Source organism: Carassius carassius, chromosome 38 (genome assembly GCF_963082965.1).
Source record: "Carassius carassius chromosome 38, fCarCar2.1, whole genome shotgun sequence".
Classification (NCBI taxonomy): Eukaryota; Metazoa; Chordata; class Actinopteri; order Cypriniformes; family Cyprinidae; genus Carassius; species Carassius carassius.
The window spans coordinates 17,258,581-17,279,739 of NC_081792.1; the positions used below are offsets into that span (position 1 = coordinate 17,258,581).

At 40.1% G+C, this 21,159-nt stretch overlaps 1 protein-coding gene and 1 pseudogene across 1 annotated transcript in view; both read right to left on the bottom strand.

Moving 5' to 3' along the window:
• The window catches only part of LOC132119447 (ras association domain-containing protein 5-like), a 36,101-nt gene extending 30,311 nt beyond the window's left edge, over positions 1 to 5,790 (bottom strand). Inside the window, exon 1 of the mRNA XM_059529409.1 lies at positions 5,083 to 5,790. Within this exon, the coding sequence (XP_059385392.1) occupies positions 5,083 to 5,737 (655 nt within the window). The 5' untranslated portion in view covers positions 5,738 to 5,790. The remainder of the gene's footprint in view (positions 1 to 5,082) is intronic.
• Positions 5,791 to 8,386: 2,596 nt separating this feature from the next.
• LOC132119188 (inhibitor of nuclear factor kappa-B kinase subunit epsilon-like) lies at positions 8,387 to 20,144 on the bottom strand (annotated as a pseudogene).
• Positions 20,145 to 21,159: the final 1,015 nt, after the last annotated feature.

Genomic DNA, 21,159 nt, shown 5'->3' on the forward strand with positions numbered 1-21,159 from the left:
ATCAGAAAGTTTAGACCGAACCTAGAACAAATACTAATACAATGCATATTTTGCACTTGACTTTTGTTGACTATAATAGATGGGGAACATTTCCTGCTGTCCTCAACCAGAAGAGAGAGTGAGTCTGAGAGCAATTGAGGTAGAGAGAAGAAGCCAAGGGCAGCCTAATTATAGCCTGAGATAACTCCCAACAGTCCTGCCACACTTTTGTGTACTCATTCCTCCGGTTCAGCAATAACTGCCCCATCGCAGACCTCATTAACGCATCTCCACTTCACACATGCATGAAACACAGCCCACTCTAAACCTCCAACTCAAACTGACTGCCTGATACTAATATCCAACCAATGATGCCTTCATGCAATAGCTGCATATCCGGCCTCTGAATACCATGAAGCCACAGTACTGAAACAGGAAGTGATGATTTAACAGGCCCAGTCCATCTGTCGCTTGAGGTGAATGTTGTATTGAAAAGTAGACAAAGCTTCTGCTGTATAACCGTGCATTTCAACAAGGCTGACTCTGTGCACACATAAGCACTATTACATCTATGACATGAATAACACATTTTCAATGGGTTTTCTTGTGATGCACACAGTCAAGCTTGAGCGAGAGCTTTGATTCAGATTGAAAAATTAAGAAATGGGGAAGCAGGAAACTTGTTTTACAAGTTTTCTTATCTTGTTTAACTGAAGAAAAAAAAAGAATTGAATGGTAACTGTATGTAAAAGCTATAAATGTTTCAGTTTCAGTTGAAAGAAAGGACAGTCAAGTATAATGCTAATGTAAGACATGTTATACATTGAATTTCTCCAGCAGCATCCCTTTACCTCACCGATGCCAAAAGGAACACATTCCTCTTTCTAGTATTACAGCCTGTCTGAAACATTTAATTAAAAATCAATCCGATGTCTGACTGGCATCCATAAGCTATAATCCAAGTGCAATATGGCTAAACACAGTTTTACTCTAGCTTGGATTATACTCAGAGGCAGACAGGCAGCAACCCTTCACTGCAGACGGGATGGGTACTGAATTGGGTGGGGGAGGATGCCAAAAACACAGCCAGATTAGGCAAATAAAGCCAGACTGAAGGAGAGAGAAAGAAAAGGTAAGACTGATGCTTTGAGACAGTCCCATGCAGGGAGGAACCCTTTTTAAGACACCCACTCACTCCGTTAACTCTGAGTCACACTAGCAGAGAGGTGGAGCGTCACATGATCAGACTACCTGAAGAGAAATCATTCATTCTCCCTGAATAAACCTGCTGTGACTCTGACTCAGCATAACACATATCCTTCATATAAAAGGAGTATGATTCAGAAACGAACTTTATAAAGGTAGCTCTAAATGCAATAAAACATTAAGTAAGTATTTCACAATCTGTTAAGCTATGTGTCTGTGCAATCAATGAGATGTCTAATAAGATGTTACCGGTTTTGACAGTGTATGTTGAATGAGCAAGAAAAAGCAGCATTAGAGGAACAGGATTCTTTTAGAGCTCAGGTGATTTCTTAGATTTCAGATGCTTCTCATAAAAATGTATTCACTTTTAAATGAGAGTATTGCTTGTATAAAGTAAGAGAATACAACGGGAAAAATGCTCAAAAATGTGGTATTTTAAGTTATTCTATCCCAAAAATGCAGATTGGTCCAAAATTATTTAACGGCACTGAATCAACTTAAATACACCAAGTTAGACAAAAAATAAATAAATAAATAAACTGAAATGTTGGCTTAGGTATAAACAGCTCCTTTTAAGGCAACAAAGTTTAAAGTCATATTTAAATGTCTTTAATGACTTATTATTGTAGACTTGGGTTACTTTGTGAATGAGTAAAGTGCCAGACATACTCCTCTGAAACTGTAGAGGAGACTTTTAAAGGGAGTTGAATAGTCTGAATGTATTAGAAATGTATTCTCTCTCCCCCAAACCGGAAAACACACACACACACACACACACATACACTCAAACACAAACACAGACATATACACAAAATATATTTTGAAAGCCAGAGGGGTTCAAACAACATTGTACTTTAATTTTATAGACATCACGGTTGTATGGGTTTGGAACAACATAAGGGTGAATAAATGATGACAGAACTTTTAAGTTTGAACTGCCCCCCCAAACATCTGATAACCATGTGACTTCAGCAAAGTCTCTATTTGTTCTGTTTTGAATCGTAATGTTGTCTACGTAGGAGAGACACTCGCGATATTAAAGAGAAGTGATTTGTCATTTTTCTTTCCTTCCGGAGAGAGTATGAGCACTAAGGAGCTGTTTATAGGCGAACGTAACCACTGATGTCCTCTAACTACCTCTTTCATTCAGTGTGTATAATTACTGGCTGTGTGCATTAAAATAGTCATCTGTAGTACTCAAGATGCTCCATCTTTAGCCCATCTGCACTACTGCAACCTCTTAAATACACCATTTCCAAGCATGCTCCAAAACTCTTCTAAACAGAAAAGCAACAGTTACAAATTACAATGTTGTGCTTTCCCTATGAGTGGTTTTTGGTCATGTGCAATAACTCTGCTAGGGGCATCTCAACATAGGAACTAGAAACCAATGCTTATGGTGGAGGCATATCAGGACATGCTCATGGAATGCTACACAAAACCCCCATGAACTGAAAATGGCAAAATTTTGATTTTGGAAATCCCCAATGTATCCCACAGTAAAAATTTAGTGAGAAACCACAACAAAAAAAAACAGGAGAAAATACACCCAACCCTGACATTTACAATGAAAGGTTGAGGAGAAAGAGGAACAACTCCTGTGGTTTCATTAAAAAAGTGGAAATGTGATAAAGAGCTTCTGCAAACACACTCTACATTTTCACGGCTCAGTATGGGAGATATATTTTGCTCCATCCACTGGCTATACATTTTCAATCCTGAGGTGAACTGAACCTTTAAGTACAATTTAAAAATAGAAATGGGAATTAAAGGGGACAGTTCTCCCCTAAATTAAAATTCTGTTATCATTTATGCATTTTTGTATGACTTTTATTTTCACTAAAGAAGATATTTTGAAGACTGTTTCAACCATTTTAGTTGATAAAACTAAAGTCAATAGGGTCCAAAATATCAATGTACTCATTGACTTTCATTGTATGGGCAAAAAAATAGAAGAACGAAAAGCTTAATAGTCATTTGTAGGTGAATTGTGCCGAACAGAATAAGGGAGGTTTAAAGACTTGCCCAAATTTGAATTTTCACTGCACTGGAAGGGCGGAACAGTCATTGGGGTTAATGTACAGTATAATCCTTGAATCATCCCCAACTTTTAAATGATACACTCCATAAAGTAAACCCATGCAATTTCACTGTCTGCCTCTTATGAACCTGTTCACTGCAGTAGCTTTTCCAAAAGAGAACTGCTGACACACTGCTAACTCAGCAATGCTTTATACATGCACACACACGTACGCAAGCGAACAGATGCACCATATGTGCACACACACTGTGACAAACACAAAACTAAACACACAACACACAGGCTAAACCTTATGTTCTCAGGATACACTGGGTTAAACTCATTCATTTCAGATCACAGTAGGACATTCTAGCACTGTATGAATTTAATCTCTAAAATAAACCACATTACAAGTTAGTTTTTTGTTGTTGTTGTTGTTGTTGTTGTTGTTGTTTTTTTAATCTAACGTCATTCTGTTTTACATCATTCACAGTCACAGATCTATTTCTGTATCTCATGCAGAATTAAATGGAATTCAATTTTGGGAATCCAAGGAAATTTTATTTATAACAGAGGGTTTTGTCATAGCAGCCCTTTAAAAGCAAAAAAAGGCATTTAATAACTTAATTAGCTGAACAGCGTGATGGGACGGTGGAGTGTGCAACATCAATACCAGAGCAGAAGCAAATAATGCAAAGAGAGGGAGCAAGTATCGCTAAATGATTATGAAAAATTCTAAATAACTCAAATAATTAGATCCTGTGATAGAGGTGCCACTTCAGGATCTTACTATATTTTAAAGGCAAAAGAACCTCACTCACATGCTTCAAATGTTCCTCATTTCTATTTCTACTAGCAAGAAAGTCAAGTGGGTCACAGTACTTCATTTAGGATTCCTCAAGGATCTGGATGGGGTTGTCAGAGTCCCCCAATCCCCTTCATTTAAACTATTTAAACATGACAAATAATGAAACAGAAAAACAAAAATGACCTCTGCTGGTAACTCCCCCTCAGCTTCTGTAAACCCTCCACGTGTAGCAGCATGCTTTATCTTGATTAAACTTACAGCACTGGAAGTCCCTATAACAGTGGAGCCACACCAACAACCCCTTCAGCAGCAAAACAAAACACTTGTGTACATGGTTCTCTCTTCTGTCATTTCCTTTCTCTTTCCTTCCTGTTTAACAGCTAGCTATCTTATATATAATGTTGAACAGTTTTCTGAAGAAGTTTTGCTCATTAAAGTAAAGAACCCCCCCCTCGTTTTTTTACAACTTAAACATTTGTCAAGCCTTTACATTTAGAATATCTTACATATGCCGAAAACTTACAATAAATGAACAAAAAAACAAAAATGCTTTACATATCTACCACTTAGTCCATCCATTCATCTCTTTATCCCTCTGATCACTCGTCCATGCATCCATTCTATATCCATCAATTCGTTCAGCTCCATCTCTCCGTCCATCTAACTCCACCAATTTGTCAATCCATTATTACATCCAAATCTATTTTTATCTTTCTACAGTACCTCTCCGATCATTTTTCCATGCATTCATCAATCCAGTTCATCCTTCCATTTATTCTCATCCATCAATCCATCCAGCTATCTATCTATCTTCAACTATTTGTCTATCCATCCATCCCTTTATCTGATTCCATCTGTCAATTCACCAACCCATCCATCCAGCCATCTATCTGTTGTACCTCTGACTATTCGCCCATTCATTCATTCATCCATCCTCCATTTCATCTTCTATGCATTCATCCATCTAATCTTCCACCTGTTCATCTATCCTTCATGCCATCCACCTTTCCATTCATCTCTCTGTGAGAAGTGAGGAGAGGACAGGAGAGGAGAGATAGCGGTCACTTACTTCGACACTTGAGCGCAGGGCTGCTGATCTGGCGGTTGCAGGCGTCGCACCAGTCCTGGCTCAGCTGCCTGGAGATGAAGATGTGGCCCTCTCCCTTCTCTGCCTTCACCCTCGGGTCTTTCTGGTTGAAGATGGACCATGCCTCCCTCCTGAGATGCTCGTTTCGCATCTTCACTACTCCTGACCTTGCCCGTGTCAGCTTATCGATCGGCAGTCCCTCCAGTTCGTCTTGCGGGCAGTTAAAGTTTGACCGCGCCGAGGAATTGCGAACTTCTTGTGGCGATGAAGACGCATGGATCTTTGCCGTGTCCTTCAATGAGCTTCTCCGGCTCCCGGCACTGTGTCTGCGAAATATTCCGTTATTATTGTTCGCGTTCTCTCGGTCCATGTCCACAATCGATCTGTCCATATTACTACGTGGCGAACCGGCAGCCCAGCCTAGGCTGTGTGATGCTGAAGGGGGCTCGTGATTGAGTAACACGAGCGATGCTGAGACTGCGGCTCTCGCGCTGTCCACATCACTCGCTCGGTTTCGCATAAACGACCATTTACGCGTGAATTTCTTCCCGTCGCTCGACTTCAGTTTTGGAAATAGTTGCTGATCCGAGTCGAGATGGTGTTGAGTAGGGTGCTGTCCTAAAGTGACGGCCGCCATATCTTTCGCTTAGGTGGGCAGAATACAAACTAAACTGAAGCACAAGCGGCGAGAGTGTGACGCGCACACTGATTCAGCCGCGCGCTTTAAATGTCACTGACTGAGCGGGCGCGCGCGGACCTGCCCCTCACAAGCTCATGATGTTTTTGATCACTTCTGTCATTTCACCAAATATAAGAAACGGAGAATTGTATAAATGCCATGAATAAACTGTTGTCACTGGAACGAAGTGTATAAGAATCTCATTATGTTTTATATAGGCTATGTTGTGTTTAGATGAAAAGTGAAATTACAAATATATTTGCAATATATCACACATAGCATTTTTATATTATTTATACTTCATTATCTACATTATAACATCTGAGAGACATAAATACGAAAATTTTTCAAAATGTATAGCTACACACATTATACGTTTATTGTATTAAATTTGAACACAAATATATAATGCTTAAAATAGAGTTTGTCATCATTTATATTTTTATTATCGCCATAAATAGTCTGTCAAGTACCCATTTATATTTAAAGTGTACCTCTTACCTCATACTACAGGAGTGGAGATCTTAAAAACAAACACAGTGCAAAACATTTAAAACGTAAGTTTACAAACTGACAACAAGAAAATTGATAAAATTCCATGACCAGCCAAACATACTCAAACGTCGACAGTGAACCACAGCGTGGTCTCTGAGTTCACTACAGTTCCCCCAGCGCGAGGAATTCCCCAGAAACTCAAACCCTCAGAATCCACCAAACACATCTTTTACTTTCCATATTGCAATTATCTGTAATACAACAACTTAAGAGTCTTTTGACCGTCAGTATTTCAGGATGATAATATTGGAGTCATCTGTACAGTTCATGTTTTTCAAAACAAACAAAACTTCCTCAAGAGCTCCATGCCTTGTGATACTCTGTGGTGATTAATAGACCAATTAAATTATTGCTATTGCACAGTTCTCTCTCAAAAACGGAATCAATTACACAGGGAAGATGGAACTCCTCTCTCTTTATTCCATGACTGTGCAATAATAACACCATTATTGTCGGCTGAATGCACAGTGCAGAAATTATTCATGAAACTGCTGTAGTTGTCTATATATGTACATAACTCAGTTTGTTCTTTGCACATCAGTACACATAATGCAATTTCAGCTAACTGTCCCGGTAACAGCCATTAAGCAATTAATCTTCTATTTCTGGTTTGAGAGGTTCAACTAAGGTCAGTTGTTTTTAAGATGTTTTATTTTGCTTGCCCTTTAGCTCAGAGATCCAGGCTCTGTAAATATACATATTGTTGTGCATTCTGTATTCTTTGAGGTCTTCATGGTCTGTTGGCTTGAGCAGTGCTTGAATTGAATAAAGTCTTATGGGGGGTCCCCACCACAAGAGTTTTCTTTTCTTTTTTGGTGGGGGTTAGTCTCGCAATATACAATTTAAATACACAATATCTTTGATCATAATATGCATAACTATGTATTATTTATTTATTAAAACAGGCTTACATAAAAGAACAGGCTTTTATAAAGAATAATCAGACCAATGTTGCATAACAAAGAGAGAAAAGCTACTATTCTTTTTTTTTAATGGCTTACTCCAAGTAATACTGGATTTAGAGGGTGACAAAGCAGCAGATCCAAAAGGGCAACTATGGCAAATATAGCATGAGCTGTAACGATACTAGAGATGAGATTAGAAATTATTCAGAGCGCAAGACAACTGGGCAAACATGATATAGTCTTTATAATAGTTCATAAGTTTTCAACATTGTAACAAAACTGTTTTCAACATTGATAATAATAAAAAAAAATATTTCTTGAGCAGCAAATCAGCATATTAGTATGTTTTCTGAAGGATCATGTGACACTGAAGACTGGAGTAATGATGCTGAAAATTGTTTACTATTGTATTATTTTTTTTTAAATGATAATAATATATCATGATATTACTATTTTTACTGTATTTTGGATCAAAACAACGCAGGCTTGCTGAACAGAAATTACTTTTGAACAGTAATGTACGTCCAACAGAATAATTCTAGCATTATTTACCAATGTATTATTTATTATTGAAATTATTGAAACTTTGTGATAATAATGTTTGTTCCAAAAGCTAGTTTAAATCTAAGAAACTTGTTTATTAGATATTACAAATATAAATTGTGACAAGAATGGCTGTCAGTCTGTGTTAGTGTTGTGGGGATTTTTCAACGATTTCAGTGCAGTTTACATAGTATCATCCAGTAGGGGGCAGCAAGGGACTGTTATGAGTGAGTGTGTCAGTCAGCAGACTATTCAACCATTTCAGTCCAAAAGTCTGCTTTATTCAGGAACTAACTATGGCTATCAATATGTCAATCATGGCTATTTCAAGAGTAAATCCCTCATTTGTAAGCCATTGTAATTCCCGAAACTTTGCAGGTGTATGTGGCCATTGGTCATAGCAGAGTGAAAAACAAGTTTTATACAATTCTGAATGGATTATATATAGCACAGAAACCGCACAACGAGCACTCCCTTTATAATTAATAATAATAATATAATAATAGGCCTAATAATAATTTACGCAATACAAAAGGAATACAAAAACCTCAACATGGAGTTGATAAATATAGTGGAAAGATAGATATAGGGAGAAAATAACCCCTCAAAAAAGTTCACTTTTTTTTCCCACTGGCAGTGCAGCAGAAACAACTGCAAAGCTTCAAAAAGAAGATGTTTTGTTAAATTTGAAAAGACACACACACACACACACACACAAACACACACACACACACACACACACAAAACATGTTTTGGTTGTATATAAAATATTCACGGCTTAATACCATACAGTACCTTTCTATGAAGTTGTTGTTATTCCTCCCGTGCCACAGCCTTCATCTCATCCTTTAATCTGTTCATTCTGGAAACAATTTTTATTTCATTTATTATTTGGAATTAATAAATGCTATGTCATATTCATTGCAATGACTAACTTGAGAATCATGTACTCATCCTTCATCTTTCATCCAGCCCCTCAGCTTCCACTGGCTGTTGGATAGCTCTGAGCACAGCTCTGTCCAGAACCTGCAAAGATGGAAAAGAATGTGGAAGATTATTGACATTTACAGTTCCATGTTTGTTTGTATACCGCACGCAAAGTTTATGCACATAGTCCAAGTCTTCTCTGTTTTTAGTGCATCTCTGTGGCAGAATTACAGCACCGCATACTGGTCTGGCATGTATACATTGTTTTGTGTCAGTTTTGTGTGGATGCAGATATTTCTTGAGACGAGAAAAAACAACAAAAAAAGAACGGATAGGGAAAGCTCTGGCTTCATGTGGACGTAGCTTTAGTCAAAAAACGTATTGTGCTAACTTTACAGAGATTATGTAAGGAAGAATATAGACATGTTCACTGTCGATGAAACAAACTATTTATTCAGGGACAGCTATATATACAGGCCTGTATAGGGCTAAAGACAGAAAGTGTGTGTGTTTCTTCTGTTGGAAACTGGGCTGACCTTGTTCTCCTGGGCCTCACACACATGCATATCCTTCGTCCTCTGCCGCAGGACAACTCCAAAATCCTCTAGACTCGCCTGCACCTCAAAAAGAACCCTGCAGAAACAACACTCACATGATCATCTGCATATGCTGCCTTACGACTGCCTTTTAGCTGCTTTATCCATATGATCTCTGATGTCATACCTGTTCCAGCTGCCAGCAGACATCAGAACATTCTGGTATTTCTGCAAACATTCATCCTTGAATAAACTCTTGACCTTCTTTATGTACGAATTGAGCCTGGCTGGAAAATAGCCATTTCTCAGTTTAATTACAGACCCTCATTCAAGATGTGTTTAACACTTACTTCTCAAACTTGTGAATCTGTTCGTCATTGTAACTGAGCTCTGGGACAGAATGTGAATAAATAAGTAGCAGTTAGAGAAATATTTCAAACCCACACCGTACTTTTTTCTTTGTGACTGCTCAAGATAAGCACTATTTTAGCTTACTGGCTCCTCTGCACATTATCACTGCAGCCAGGCAGAAAGGGGGTTATATTCCTCGTCTCCATGCTTGCCTTGTCTGGAATGGTTCTCGTTGTCAGATAAGGCAGCACAACAGTGCCTCCCTTCCCTGCAGCGCAGTACTGAGAACTAATCTGACTAATCTCAGCACTGGCTGCACTCATCAAACTCTTAGTCCAGCTCCTGAAGTGCAAGAGACAGAAATGGGTCGCTGTTTAATGTGCAGTAAATTCTCACACAGTTTGGTGAATTTTTGCTAAGCGTCCAGTTATTAGACTGGTTGAGAAGAACATTTATCACAGGTTTAAAGCTTCAAGTACATAATCTGCAGAAATTCAGAAACAGTCTATTGGCAGGTGTCGTACTGTAGATTCATCTGTAATTTGTATTGTGTTATATTAATATGAGAGAATAAAACATGCATCCACTTACTTTCTCTCATTCTGTCTTTGTAATACTGCTGATGTACTGCAACAATCTTCCCCAGCAAAACCTCCATCCTCTAGATGCTGCATTATTAGGAAGGAAATTTTAAGTTATTAACATAATATTTATTAAAATGTAACAAATACATTTTTAATATAATTTATAGTAATTTTGCCATAAACTTCCATAATAATATGCAAAATGTAAGGAAATCGCAATTAATCAAATTTTTATGGAAATCAGAATGAGCTTTATTGCCAGGTATGTTTACACATACGAGGAATTTGTTTTCGTGACAGAAGCTCCACAGTACAACAGAATGACAGCGACAGAACATAAAACACATAATAAAAGAATATAAAAATACAAAAATTACAAATAAGTAGATAAGAAATGACAATATACAAATTGACAATTGTAGGCAGGTATATTCCAAAAATGCAGTTATGTATGTACATGTATATTATGTGCAAAATTTAAGTGTATACTAAGTATGTGTGTTAGATAAATTAAGTGTATGTGTATATAAATATAAAGTGTAGTGTGTTCAGTGTGTTCAGTGTGTATCAGCTGTTCATAAGATGGATTGCCTGAGGGAAGAAACTGTTCCTGTGTCTGGTCATTCTGGTGCTCAGTGCTCTGTAGCGTCGACCAGATGGCAACAGTTCAAAGAGGGAGTGTGCTGGATGTGAGGGGTCCAGAGTGATTTTAACAGCCCTTTTGCTCACTCTGGATAAGTACAGTTCTTGAATAGATGGGAGAGTTGAACCGATGATTCGCTCAGCAGTCCGGACTACCCTCTGTAGTCTTCTGAGGTCCGATTTAGAAGCTGAGCTGAACCAGACAGTTACTGAAGTGCAGAGGATGGATTCGATGATGGTGGAGTAGAACTGTTTCAGCAGCTCCTGTGGCAGGTTAAACTTCCTCAGCTGGCGAAGGAAGTACAACCTCTGCTGGGCCTTTTTCACAATGGAGTCAATGTGAATGTCCCACTTCAGGTCCTGAGAGATAGTGGTGCCTAGGAACCTGAATGACTCCACTGCAGTCACAGTGCGGTTCATGATGGTGAGTGGGGGGAGTGCAGGGGGGTTTCTCCTGAAGTCCACAGTCATCTCCACTGTTTTGAGCGTGTTAAGCTCCAGGTTGTTGAGAGTGCACCAGACAGCCAGCTCTTTAACCTCCTAACTGTAAGCAGACTCGTCACCGTCCTGAATGAGGCCGATGAGTGTGGTGTCGTCTGCAAACTTCAGGAGCTTGACAGAGGGGTCCTTACATGTGCAGTCATTAGTGTACAGGGAGAAGAGCAGTGGGGAGAGAATGCAGCCCTGGGGAGCTCCGGTGCTGATTGTACGGGTGCTGGATGTGTATTTTTCCAGCCTCACTAGCTGCTGCCTGTCTGTCAGGAAGCTGTTGATCCACTGACAGACGGAGGTGGGCACGGAGAGCTGAGTTAGCTTGGGCAGGAGGAGGTTTGGCATGATCGTGTTAAAAGCCAAGCTGAAGTCCACAAACAGGATCCTCATATAGGTCCCCGGTCTGTCTAGGTGTTGCAGAACATAATGCAGTCCAATGTTTACTGCATCGTCCACAGACCTGTTTGGTCTGTAGGCAAACTGAAGAGGATCCAGCAAGGGTCCAGTGATGTCCTTCAGGTGAGCCAGCACCAGTTTTTCAAATGACTTCATGACTACGGATGTTAAAGCCACAGGCCTGTAATCATTTAGTCCTGTAATTTTGGGTTTCTTTGGGATGGGAATGATGGTGGAGCGTTTGAAGCATGAAGGGACTTCGCACAGCTCCAGCGATCTGTTGAAGATCTTTGTGAAGATGGGGGCCAGCTGGTCAGCACAGGATTTCAGACAGGCTGGTGTAACACAATCTGGGCCTGGTGCTTTTTTCCTTTTCTGCTTCCTGAAGACCTGGCGCACCGCATCCTCGCTGATCTGTATTGCAGGTGTGGGGGAGAGGGGGGATGCAGGAGGTGTGAATGGTGAGAGTGCTTGATTGGAGAGGTGTTCAGGATGGGTTGCAGGAGCTGTTAATGGTGTGAACGGTTGTGTGGAGAGGTGTTCAGGGCAGGTGATGGGTGTTCTTTCAAACCTGCAGTAAAACTCGTTCAGATCGTCTGTCAGTCGTTGATTCTCCACAGAAAAAAACTAATAATGCATTCAAAAGTAGTGTATTGTGCACTTTTTTAATATAAAAGAACGGCTATATGAACAAAAGTGCAAAATGCAAACAACCTTAAACAAATAAGGTGCTTTTTACATCAGTGAAACTTCTATTTAAGTACTATCGGAAACTTCCTATTTCCAACTTATAAAGTCATGATTACAAGCTTGTTGGATTCTTTTCTGTTAAAAATAACAGTGGAGAGTGGTTGTGAATTTGATCAGGAGCGTCCCCTCCTGTGACCCATTATTTGTCTGTATGTGTATTCAGAGCCAGAAAGCAACAGACTTTAATAATAATACTTTAATAATATTTTATAATAAAAATAAAACTGCGTTAACGTGCAAAAAAAAAAATTGTCGGCTTTAATAAATTATGCGTTAATATGCGATTATACATGATAATAACACGTTACCAGCCCTAAATAATACACAAATCTGTACATAAATCTTCTTTTCCAGATTTTACTACATTATTATTATACATTAGAAATAATGTATAATTAGAGAATAATGTCTTTTTTGTGTTAACGCTTGTATTTTAATTTTATACATGTGCTAACATGTGATGTCTCTTATTGAATTTAATTTACAGAATGAGTTAAATCAACATTTAAACAAACGCGGTGTTGAAATTTTTAACATGTCATGGTACTGCAAGATAAAATGCTATCTATCTAGACAGCATTGCATGCAAATGCTGTAGTTGATTCTGGAACTCTCTGACTCCAGGGCCATACGTTCGCTCCAAGTCCTCTTCAATCTACACACAATGATAGACCACAAGCAAACTATTGTGTGTTCTAGTTCATTTATTCAATATACACATCACAAAACACAACTCTTACCAGTTGGAGTTTCATCTTATTGTCTACAAAGGCTGGAATCTCATATGCAAACCTCTGAGTGCTGGTTGAGAAGAGGCAAAAGCCATCGATCACTAAATACATTACTACATATAAAGTTTATTAAACTAGTGTAAGCATTAGATTCATGATATCATATAGTACATTAAAACATAGATTCAGTCTGTATCTCACTGGTGGATTCTTACAATCGATGGAGATGCTCCTCTGTGCTGATAGAAGAAAGCAGCTTCATATTTAACATGGCAATCCTATGTGTCATATTACTGCATTGAAAACCTGTGTTTTCACTGAAAAGTCAAGAATATTGGACACTAAAATGTCAAGATCGGGTTCTGTTTGCTTGTGGCAATAATTATCAGGTGACCAACTAATGCAGAATAGTATGCACTCACATGTAGCTATAGAACCAATGCAGAATCAGTTCCCTGATCTTTTGGAGTGAGCGGGCTATCCGCAGGTACTGATGGTCTTTAGGAGGAACAAAAACAACAGGACGCAGTGTGATGCTTAGGGATAATTGTTACAATGTTCACCTAAAATAAGAACCAGGGATAAATACAAAGGGGCTTGCTTACCTTTAAAAAAAAGTGTAATCTGCTTTGATGTCAAATTTTGTGGGTATCGCAGGGGCCTCAGCCACAGGATAAATAAAGAAATTACACAATGCTACCTCTATTAATTTATTTGTGAAAAAGCATAAACTAAATTACACTGAATTACACTCAGACAGCTAGGGTTGAACATAAAATTGGCACTGTGGCATCAGGCAGAAAGAAAAAAAACATTTATTGTGTCCTTACGTTCTCTGTATGGATGGCCAACTGGCCTCTCTGGTCGTCGACTGAGGAGAATGATTGTCACACACCTGGACTCATTTTGTGTGTTTTTGCCCCTGTGACCCAGTTTCTGTCTCTATGTGGTTTGATTAGTTCCCAGGTGTGTCTAGTCATTTCCGCATGTGTTCCATGTCCCTGTTAATTTAGTCATTCCATCCACCTGTGTTTTCCCTATTATCCCTTGTATAACAGCCTTGTCCTTTCAGTTCTGTTTTGTCGGGTCTACTCGTCTACTTATTACTTGTCAACTTGTCTACTTGTCCACTTGTTACCTGTTACTTGCCACTTGCCACTTGCCACTTGCCACCTGTTATTTGCTACTTACCTTGCCTTTGTTTGATTTAATAAATCCTTGTTTCGTTTATCCCTCGGCTCCGTGTTCCTTCCAGCAGCGTAAGCCGTGACAGAAGACCCGACCTAAAAAGTTAAAAAAACTGCGTGTTTTCCCTCCGGTTTGTTTTCCGTTTTTTCACAGTCTTTTTCTTTCGGTAGTGTGTCATGGATCCCCTCTATCGCCCCGAATACCTCCTCCTCCTGCTGGAGCAGGAGGGACTTTCTCTCGAGGACCATACTAGACGGTTTCTCTTGATAGCTAATGCCACCAACTACCCGGACCACGCGCTCTGCACCTTTTATCACGCCAGCCTGAACTCCAGGTGCAGAGCGTTGTCGCCCGTAGATGGTCCTCGGGAGGATTTCGCCGCATTCATAGAGTGGAATCTGGTGAGAAATGGGTCACCTCTCACGGTCGGCCCAATGGAGGATCTCGCCAGGTCCACTCTGGACCCAGAGCCCAGCCTACAATCTCCCCACGGTACGAGGCATAAGCCCGAGCCCACCGATGACGGAGAGCCAGAGAGCAACCCGTCAGGGCTCCTGTTCCCCCGTTAAGCCCAGGACGGGCTCCTGATCCTCCTTTAAGCCCAGGACGGGCTCCTGAACCCCCGTTAAGCCCAGGAAGGGCTCCTGATCTTCCGTTAAGCCCAGGAAGGGCTCCTGATCTTCCGTTAAGCCCAGGACGGGCTCCTGATCCTCCTTTAAGCCCAGGACGGGCTCCTGAACCCCCGTTAAGCCCAGGACGGGCTCCTGAACCCCCGTTAAGCCCAGGACGGGCTCCTGAACCCCCGTTAAGCCCAGGAAGGGCTCCTGATCTTCCGATCAGCCCAGGACGGGCTCCTGATCCTCCTTTAAGCCCAGGACGGGCTCCTGATCCCCCGTTAAGCCCAGGACGGGCTCCTGAACCCCCGTTAAGCCCAGGACGGGCTCCTGAACCCCCGTTAAGCCCAGGACGGGCTCCTGATCCTCCGTTAAGCCCAGGACGGGCTCCTGATCCTCCGTTAAGCCCAGGAAGGGCTCCAGCCCCAGAGCTTACTCCAATGCCTGCTCCTCCAAAATTCCCACCCTCCCACCCACTCCTGCCTCCTCCTCCGCTGTCGTCTGGCTGCCCCTCTGCTCGCCCTCAGCCTACCATCATTGTGGTGCGAGCTCAGCGGGACCGCCATCCTCCAGCGACGCCTTGGTCGGCGTCTCCCTCAACTCCGTCTCCAGCCTCTGAGGCCTGGACTCCGCCTCGGCCCGTTGACCCGTCGGCTCCACCATGGCTCCTAGCTCCTTCCTCTCCGCCGTGGCCCGGCAGTCCGCAGGCTCTGCCTGGCTCCCTCGTCCCTCCGGCTCCGCCTTGGTCTGGCGTCGTCCATCCTATGCCTCGGGACTCCACTCCTCCGGCTTCGCCTCATCCCTCCGTCCCTCCGGCTCCGTCAGGCTCCTTCATCCCCTCGGCTACACCTCAGTCCTCGGTCACTCTGGCCTCACCGCGGCCTTCCGGATCCACATCGCCGCGTCAGTCACCAGAGCCATCAGTTCCACCTAGGACCTCCGGCTCCTCCCCGTCACCCTGGCTCTTCGGCTCTCCGTCTCCGCCTCGGGCTCCTCCTCCACTTGCTCCGTTGCCGTGGGTCGAGTCCCTGGAGTCGGTGACCATTCCTCCTCCATGGCTCCTTCCACCGTCGGCTCCACCTTGGGCCGTTATGGCTGTGGCCTGGGTCCTGCTGGGTGTCTCCTGCTTCAGATCCTTCCTGTCTCCTCCCTGGCTCCTCCCTCCGTCATCTCCTCCCTGGCTCCTTCCTCTGTGGTCCCTGTCTGCTGGCCTCCCTTTGTTGTTTCTACGGTGCGAGGACGCACCTACCGGGAGGGGGGAGTACTGTCACACACCTGGACTCATTTTGTGTGTTTTTGCCCCTGTGACCCAGTTTCTGTCTCTATGTGGTTTGATTAGTTCCCAGGTGTGTCTAGTCATTTCCGCATGTGTTCCATGTCCCTGTTAATTTAGTCATTCCATCCACCTGTGTTTTCCCTATTATCCCTTGTATAACAGCCTTGTCCTTTCAGTTCTGTTTTGTCGGGTCTACTCGTCTACTTGTTACTTGTCTACTTGTCCACTTGTTACCTGTTACTTGCCACTTGCCACCTGTTATTTTCTACTTACCTTGCCTATGTTTGATTTAATAAATCCTTGTTTCGTTTATCCCTCGGCTCCGTGTTCCTTCCAGCAGCGTAAGCCGTGACAATGATAGGGCGGTCTGGAGTGGTGGGGGGAATTTTCACTACTTCCATGCTTGGCTCCAATATGAGAAGAAGACCCTGAAAAAAGTACTGTTGAGCTGCTGGTTCAATTCCAGATTGGGCCCGAACATCTACAAAAAATATTGAGACCCTTGAGGAGAACAGCAACAAAAACATTTTGAAACCATTGGGAAAAAGTCTCAGCCTTATTCATACTTATATATAATTGTAATCATTTTAAATGGATATTTTAAATTATTATCATTTGGGCACCTACAACCAAATGGCATCTGTATTTACAAAAAGACACAGAATTTCTTATACAATAAACGAAAAATAATATTTTGGCCCACATTTGAATGAATTTGTATGGAGTACTTCAGTTGCAGATGCTGTAGTGAAGAGATAAGAGATCTGTTCTCAAGGAGCCCACATACATGTTGTGAAAGTGGATGAAGATGCTGTGTGCTGTGGCCTGCTGGAGAGAGAAGATGTGGACTGTTTTGCGGTGCAGGATGTCAGTGGTGGCAACAAAGAACTGGATGAAGCTCCAACACTTCTCCCGAATGGCCTCCAGTATGCTGGCCAACACTGGGACCTGCTGGGTTTTCAAACCCCTGTGAAAAAAAATAAAAAATAAAGAAACAGAGCCATTAGTGATCTGCTGCCAAACTCCAAGAGGCTTCTTAGAACTATCAACCGTAAAATAAGTATAAAGTATAAATATAGCAACATTTTGTTTTATAACATTGTTTATTATTTCGCTTGAACTGCAATCAGTTGGATAAAAAAAAAATTATGAATGTGATTCCAACAATATTGTTCCTCTGTGCCATTATCATTATTGTTGTGGTGTGGACATCCCTATTCGCATAGAATTGGAATAATTATTAAAACTTCATAGTTACATACAGTAGGTGGCCAACCAAAATTATCGTTTTGCCGCCACGAGTGCCGCCGCGTCTGCAAAGTGCATTTGCACCTTTTGACCAGTGAGTGGCGCTTTAACCACAAGTTATCAAACAAGCACATCAGAGCACATTTTCGCAAATAGCTGTTAGCTTTGCCTCACCGATGTGTTACATTTGACGGCTGCAGTTGGGGAAAATGAAAGAAAAACACTGTAGTTAAAATATTTAATATTCACAGATGAAAGTTTATTACTTGAAGTTCTGTGCTTTGTTAGAACGAATTCAAGCAGGATAAATGTCAAGCCTATGAGCTTGTGCTTACATTTTCTCTAAGCTACACAGTATAAGACCATATTTTAGATTTGATACATCTAATAGGTGTGCAATATTATTTATATAATATGAATTATGTGTTATATTATTCTAAAGAAATTGTGGTTTACTTTGCATCGAAGCATTAAAAGTGGTAGCTATTTTAGTGAGTCTTTTTCTGCATTAACCATTCTAAGAAATATGGTAGCATTTCCTCCATACCAGATATTCCTCTGTGCCATATATGGACACAAACTTTTCATCGTCCTCCAACTCACAGGCAGAACCAAAGTCCGTCAACTTGAATACCAACCGCCCATCCTCAGCATCTTGTCTCATGATATTGCCATGTTTGATGTCCCTGTGCACCACCTCATTCTCCCGAAGGTGGTTCATTCCTTGGACTGTACATATACAAATGGGAGACCCATTGGGAGCTCTATTTATCTCCAGTAATGCCTCGTAATGTTCATGTGTAATGGAGAGGGAACTAGTGATTTAACTATTTAGTCTCCTCTGTTGGTCCTTACCCACACACTGTAATACAATGAGGAACTCAGTCTCAGGAAGTCCAAACGCATTCTTTGGCTCCTCTAGCAGGTTCAGCAGGCTGCCACCTGAACAGAACTCCATCACCAGAACCTTCTGCTTTGGGTCCATTTTCATCTGACATGCACAGGAATAGAACTGAAGGCAGTGCGTTTAAAGGTGACCTTTCTACAATATGTAATATAAGTCTCAAGTGTCCCCATAGGCGCCATGGGTGGAAACGTGCAGATTAAGGGGCGGTGATATTATAATAAAATCCCTTTGCCAGGTCACACAGAGAGCGAAATCTGACATGCTAGTTGTTTAAATGCTTGAAGAAAAAGGCTTACCAAAACAAAGTTGCTGGGTTAATCTTTTTCACATTTCCTGGGTTGGTAGATGCACCAGGAAAATGATTATAGCACTTAAACACAGAAAAGTCAGATTTTTGTGATACTGTATGTCACCTTTAACATTCACCTCTCAGATCTAATTTAGGTGGAGAGTTTAACATAATTGTTTGAACATCACCTGACCAAATCCGGAAAACAGGTCTCATCACACGCTTGTTGGAAAAAAACACCAACAGCAGTATTATCTATGGACTTTTAAGGTAATAAGCTAACCTATTTGTTTTTATTGTTGGCTTTTTATTAAATTGTAATATCCGAATGTTAGTGCAAAGATTCAAATTAAAAACTTCTATCATTATTATTAATACATTTTTACTGTTTTGAGGTCAGTAAGAAGTCTTTTACGCTCAACAAGGCTGCATTCATTTAATCAAAGTTCAGTAATACTGTGAAATATTATTACAATAAAAAAACAATATATTGTACAATATTTTAAAATGTAATTTATTCATGTGATAGCAGAGCTAAATCAGTGTCACATTATCCTTTATAAATTATTCTAATATACCGATTCAGAGTTCAGTAATAATAATAATTTGTTTTTATTATCAATCTTTTATTGAAACCATGATACATATTTTATACGATTCTTTGATGAATATATTTTGTACAATTATAAACATATTTACTGACTCTCCAGTTCCTTGCTGTAATAATTTAAATAAATAAAAAAATACAAATAATAATCTTACTGACCCATACTGAACTTTTTTTTTTGAACAGTTGTGTACTAAAAATTTTTTTTAATTCAAATGGTCACAACAGAATTATCATCCTTGTTTTATGCTATTTCTAACTGTTAAACCATACAATGAGTTACTAAAGAGTACTGAAGGTGAATAAAAAGTATGAGTACCCAAGGTGAATAATTAGCAAATCAATTTCACTGCACTAAATACAGTAGCTTTGTGCTGTTCTTTAGAAAGTTGGCCATACATGACTTTGAGACAATGCATCATGAGAAACTCAAACATCAAAGCACTGTCTGTGGAAAATCTTGAACAGCATCACAAACCACATCAGATACGTACCTCCAGACAGCAAAGAATTTAACTATGCTGACATGATTGAGTTTCTGTAGCACTTCAAACTCTCTCATCTGAACTTCACATGGCCTGTTGTAGCTCACCAAGACCTTCACTGCAACCAGCTCACATGTTTTCTACAGCAATATAAAGTTTCATTAAAGTATTAGTCTATGAGCTGAATTAAGTATTAAAGTCTATGAGCTGTGTAATGGAAATGGGAAAACTGTAATACTGATAAAGTACTTTGTTTCGTGCTTTGTAGACCCTTGTTGTAGCTCCCTGACCAAGAACATCACACAGCGACCAAAGGTAGTTTGCTGTACGTGCTGTCATTGTGTTGACAAGTTTCCTCGTAATTACCTATCCTCCAATAATTTTCACTCATTGGATTAATGAAGTATCCACAGTGGCCCACATTTTACACACATTTTTCTCAGAACTTCAGTTTAGAACAAAACAAGTCAAGAGGCTTTTATTTAGAAAGGCTTTTATTGGAGGGCCCTATATATATATATATATATATATATATATATATATATATATATATATATATATATATATATATATATATATATATATATATATAATAGCAAAGTAGTAATAACCTTGAAAACAAGTATAACCCTATCTATGTGGACATGTTTTTGTGACATATCAGGACACAACCCTGTATAATGACATGGGTATGACACAGGTATTACAAGGAGAGGGTGACTTATAATCCATGTCCCCATTTTTCAAAACGCTTATAAATCATACAGAATGAGTTTTTTTTTTTGAGAAAGTAAAAATGCACAAAGTTTCCTGTGAGGGTTAGGGTTAGTTGTAGGGTTGGTGAAGGGCCATAGAATCTACAGTTTGTACAGTATAAAAAACATTACGCCTATGGGATGAACCCACTTTTCACAAAAACAAATGTTTGTGTGTGTGTATGTGTGAGTACAAGGATATATATATATATATATATATATATATATATATATATATATATATATATATATATATGTGCTTTAATTTTTAGTGCTAATCATAAGGTAAACAGAATCTAAATACATTTCTCTCATCCAACTAAGTTACTGTTGTATTAAGCAAAATAGACTCACCTGTTTATCTGTGATCTCAACACGTCTCAAATGTCACTCACATCATAACAGAAGCGTCGAATAAAATCCATGTTCTTTCTATTTAACCTACAAACCCAGAAGACACATAAACATAACCAGATTTCATTAAAAATAAGTTAATTATGGAAAGACGTCGTGTGGATGAACAGTCAACAGTCTACAGTATATTCACTGACAAGGAGGAGGATTTCCTCTTCAGATCATCACAAACATCATCGTTATAG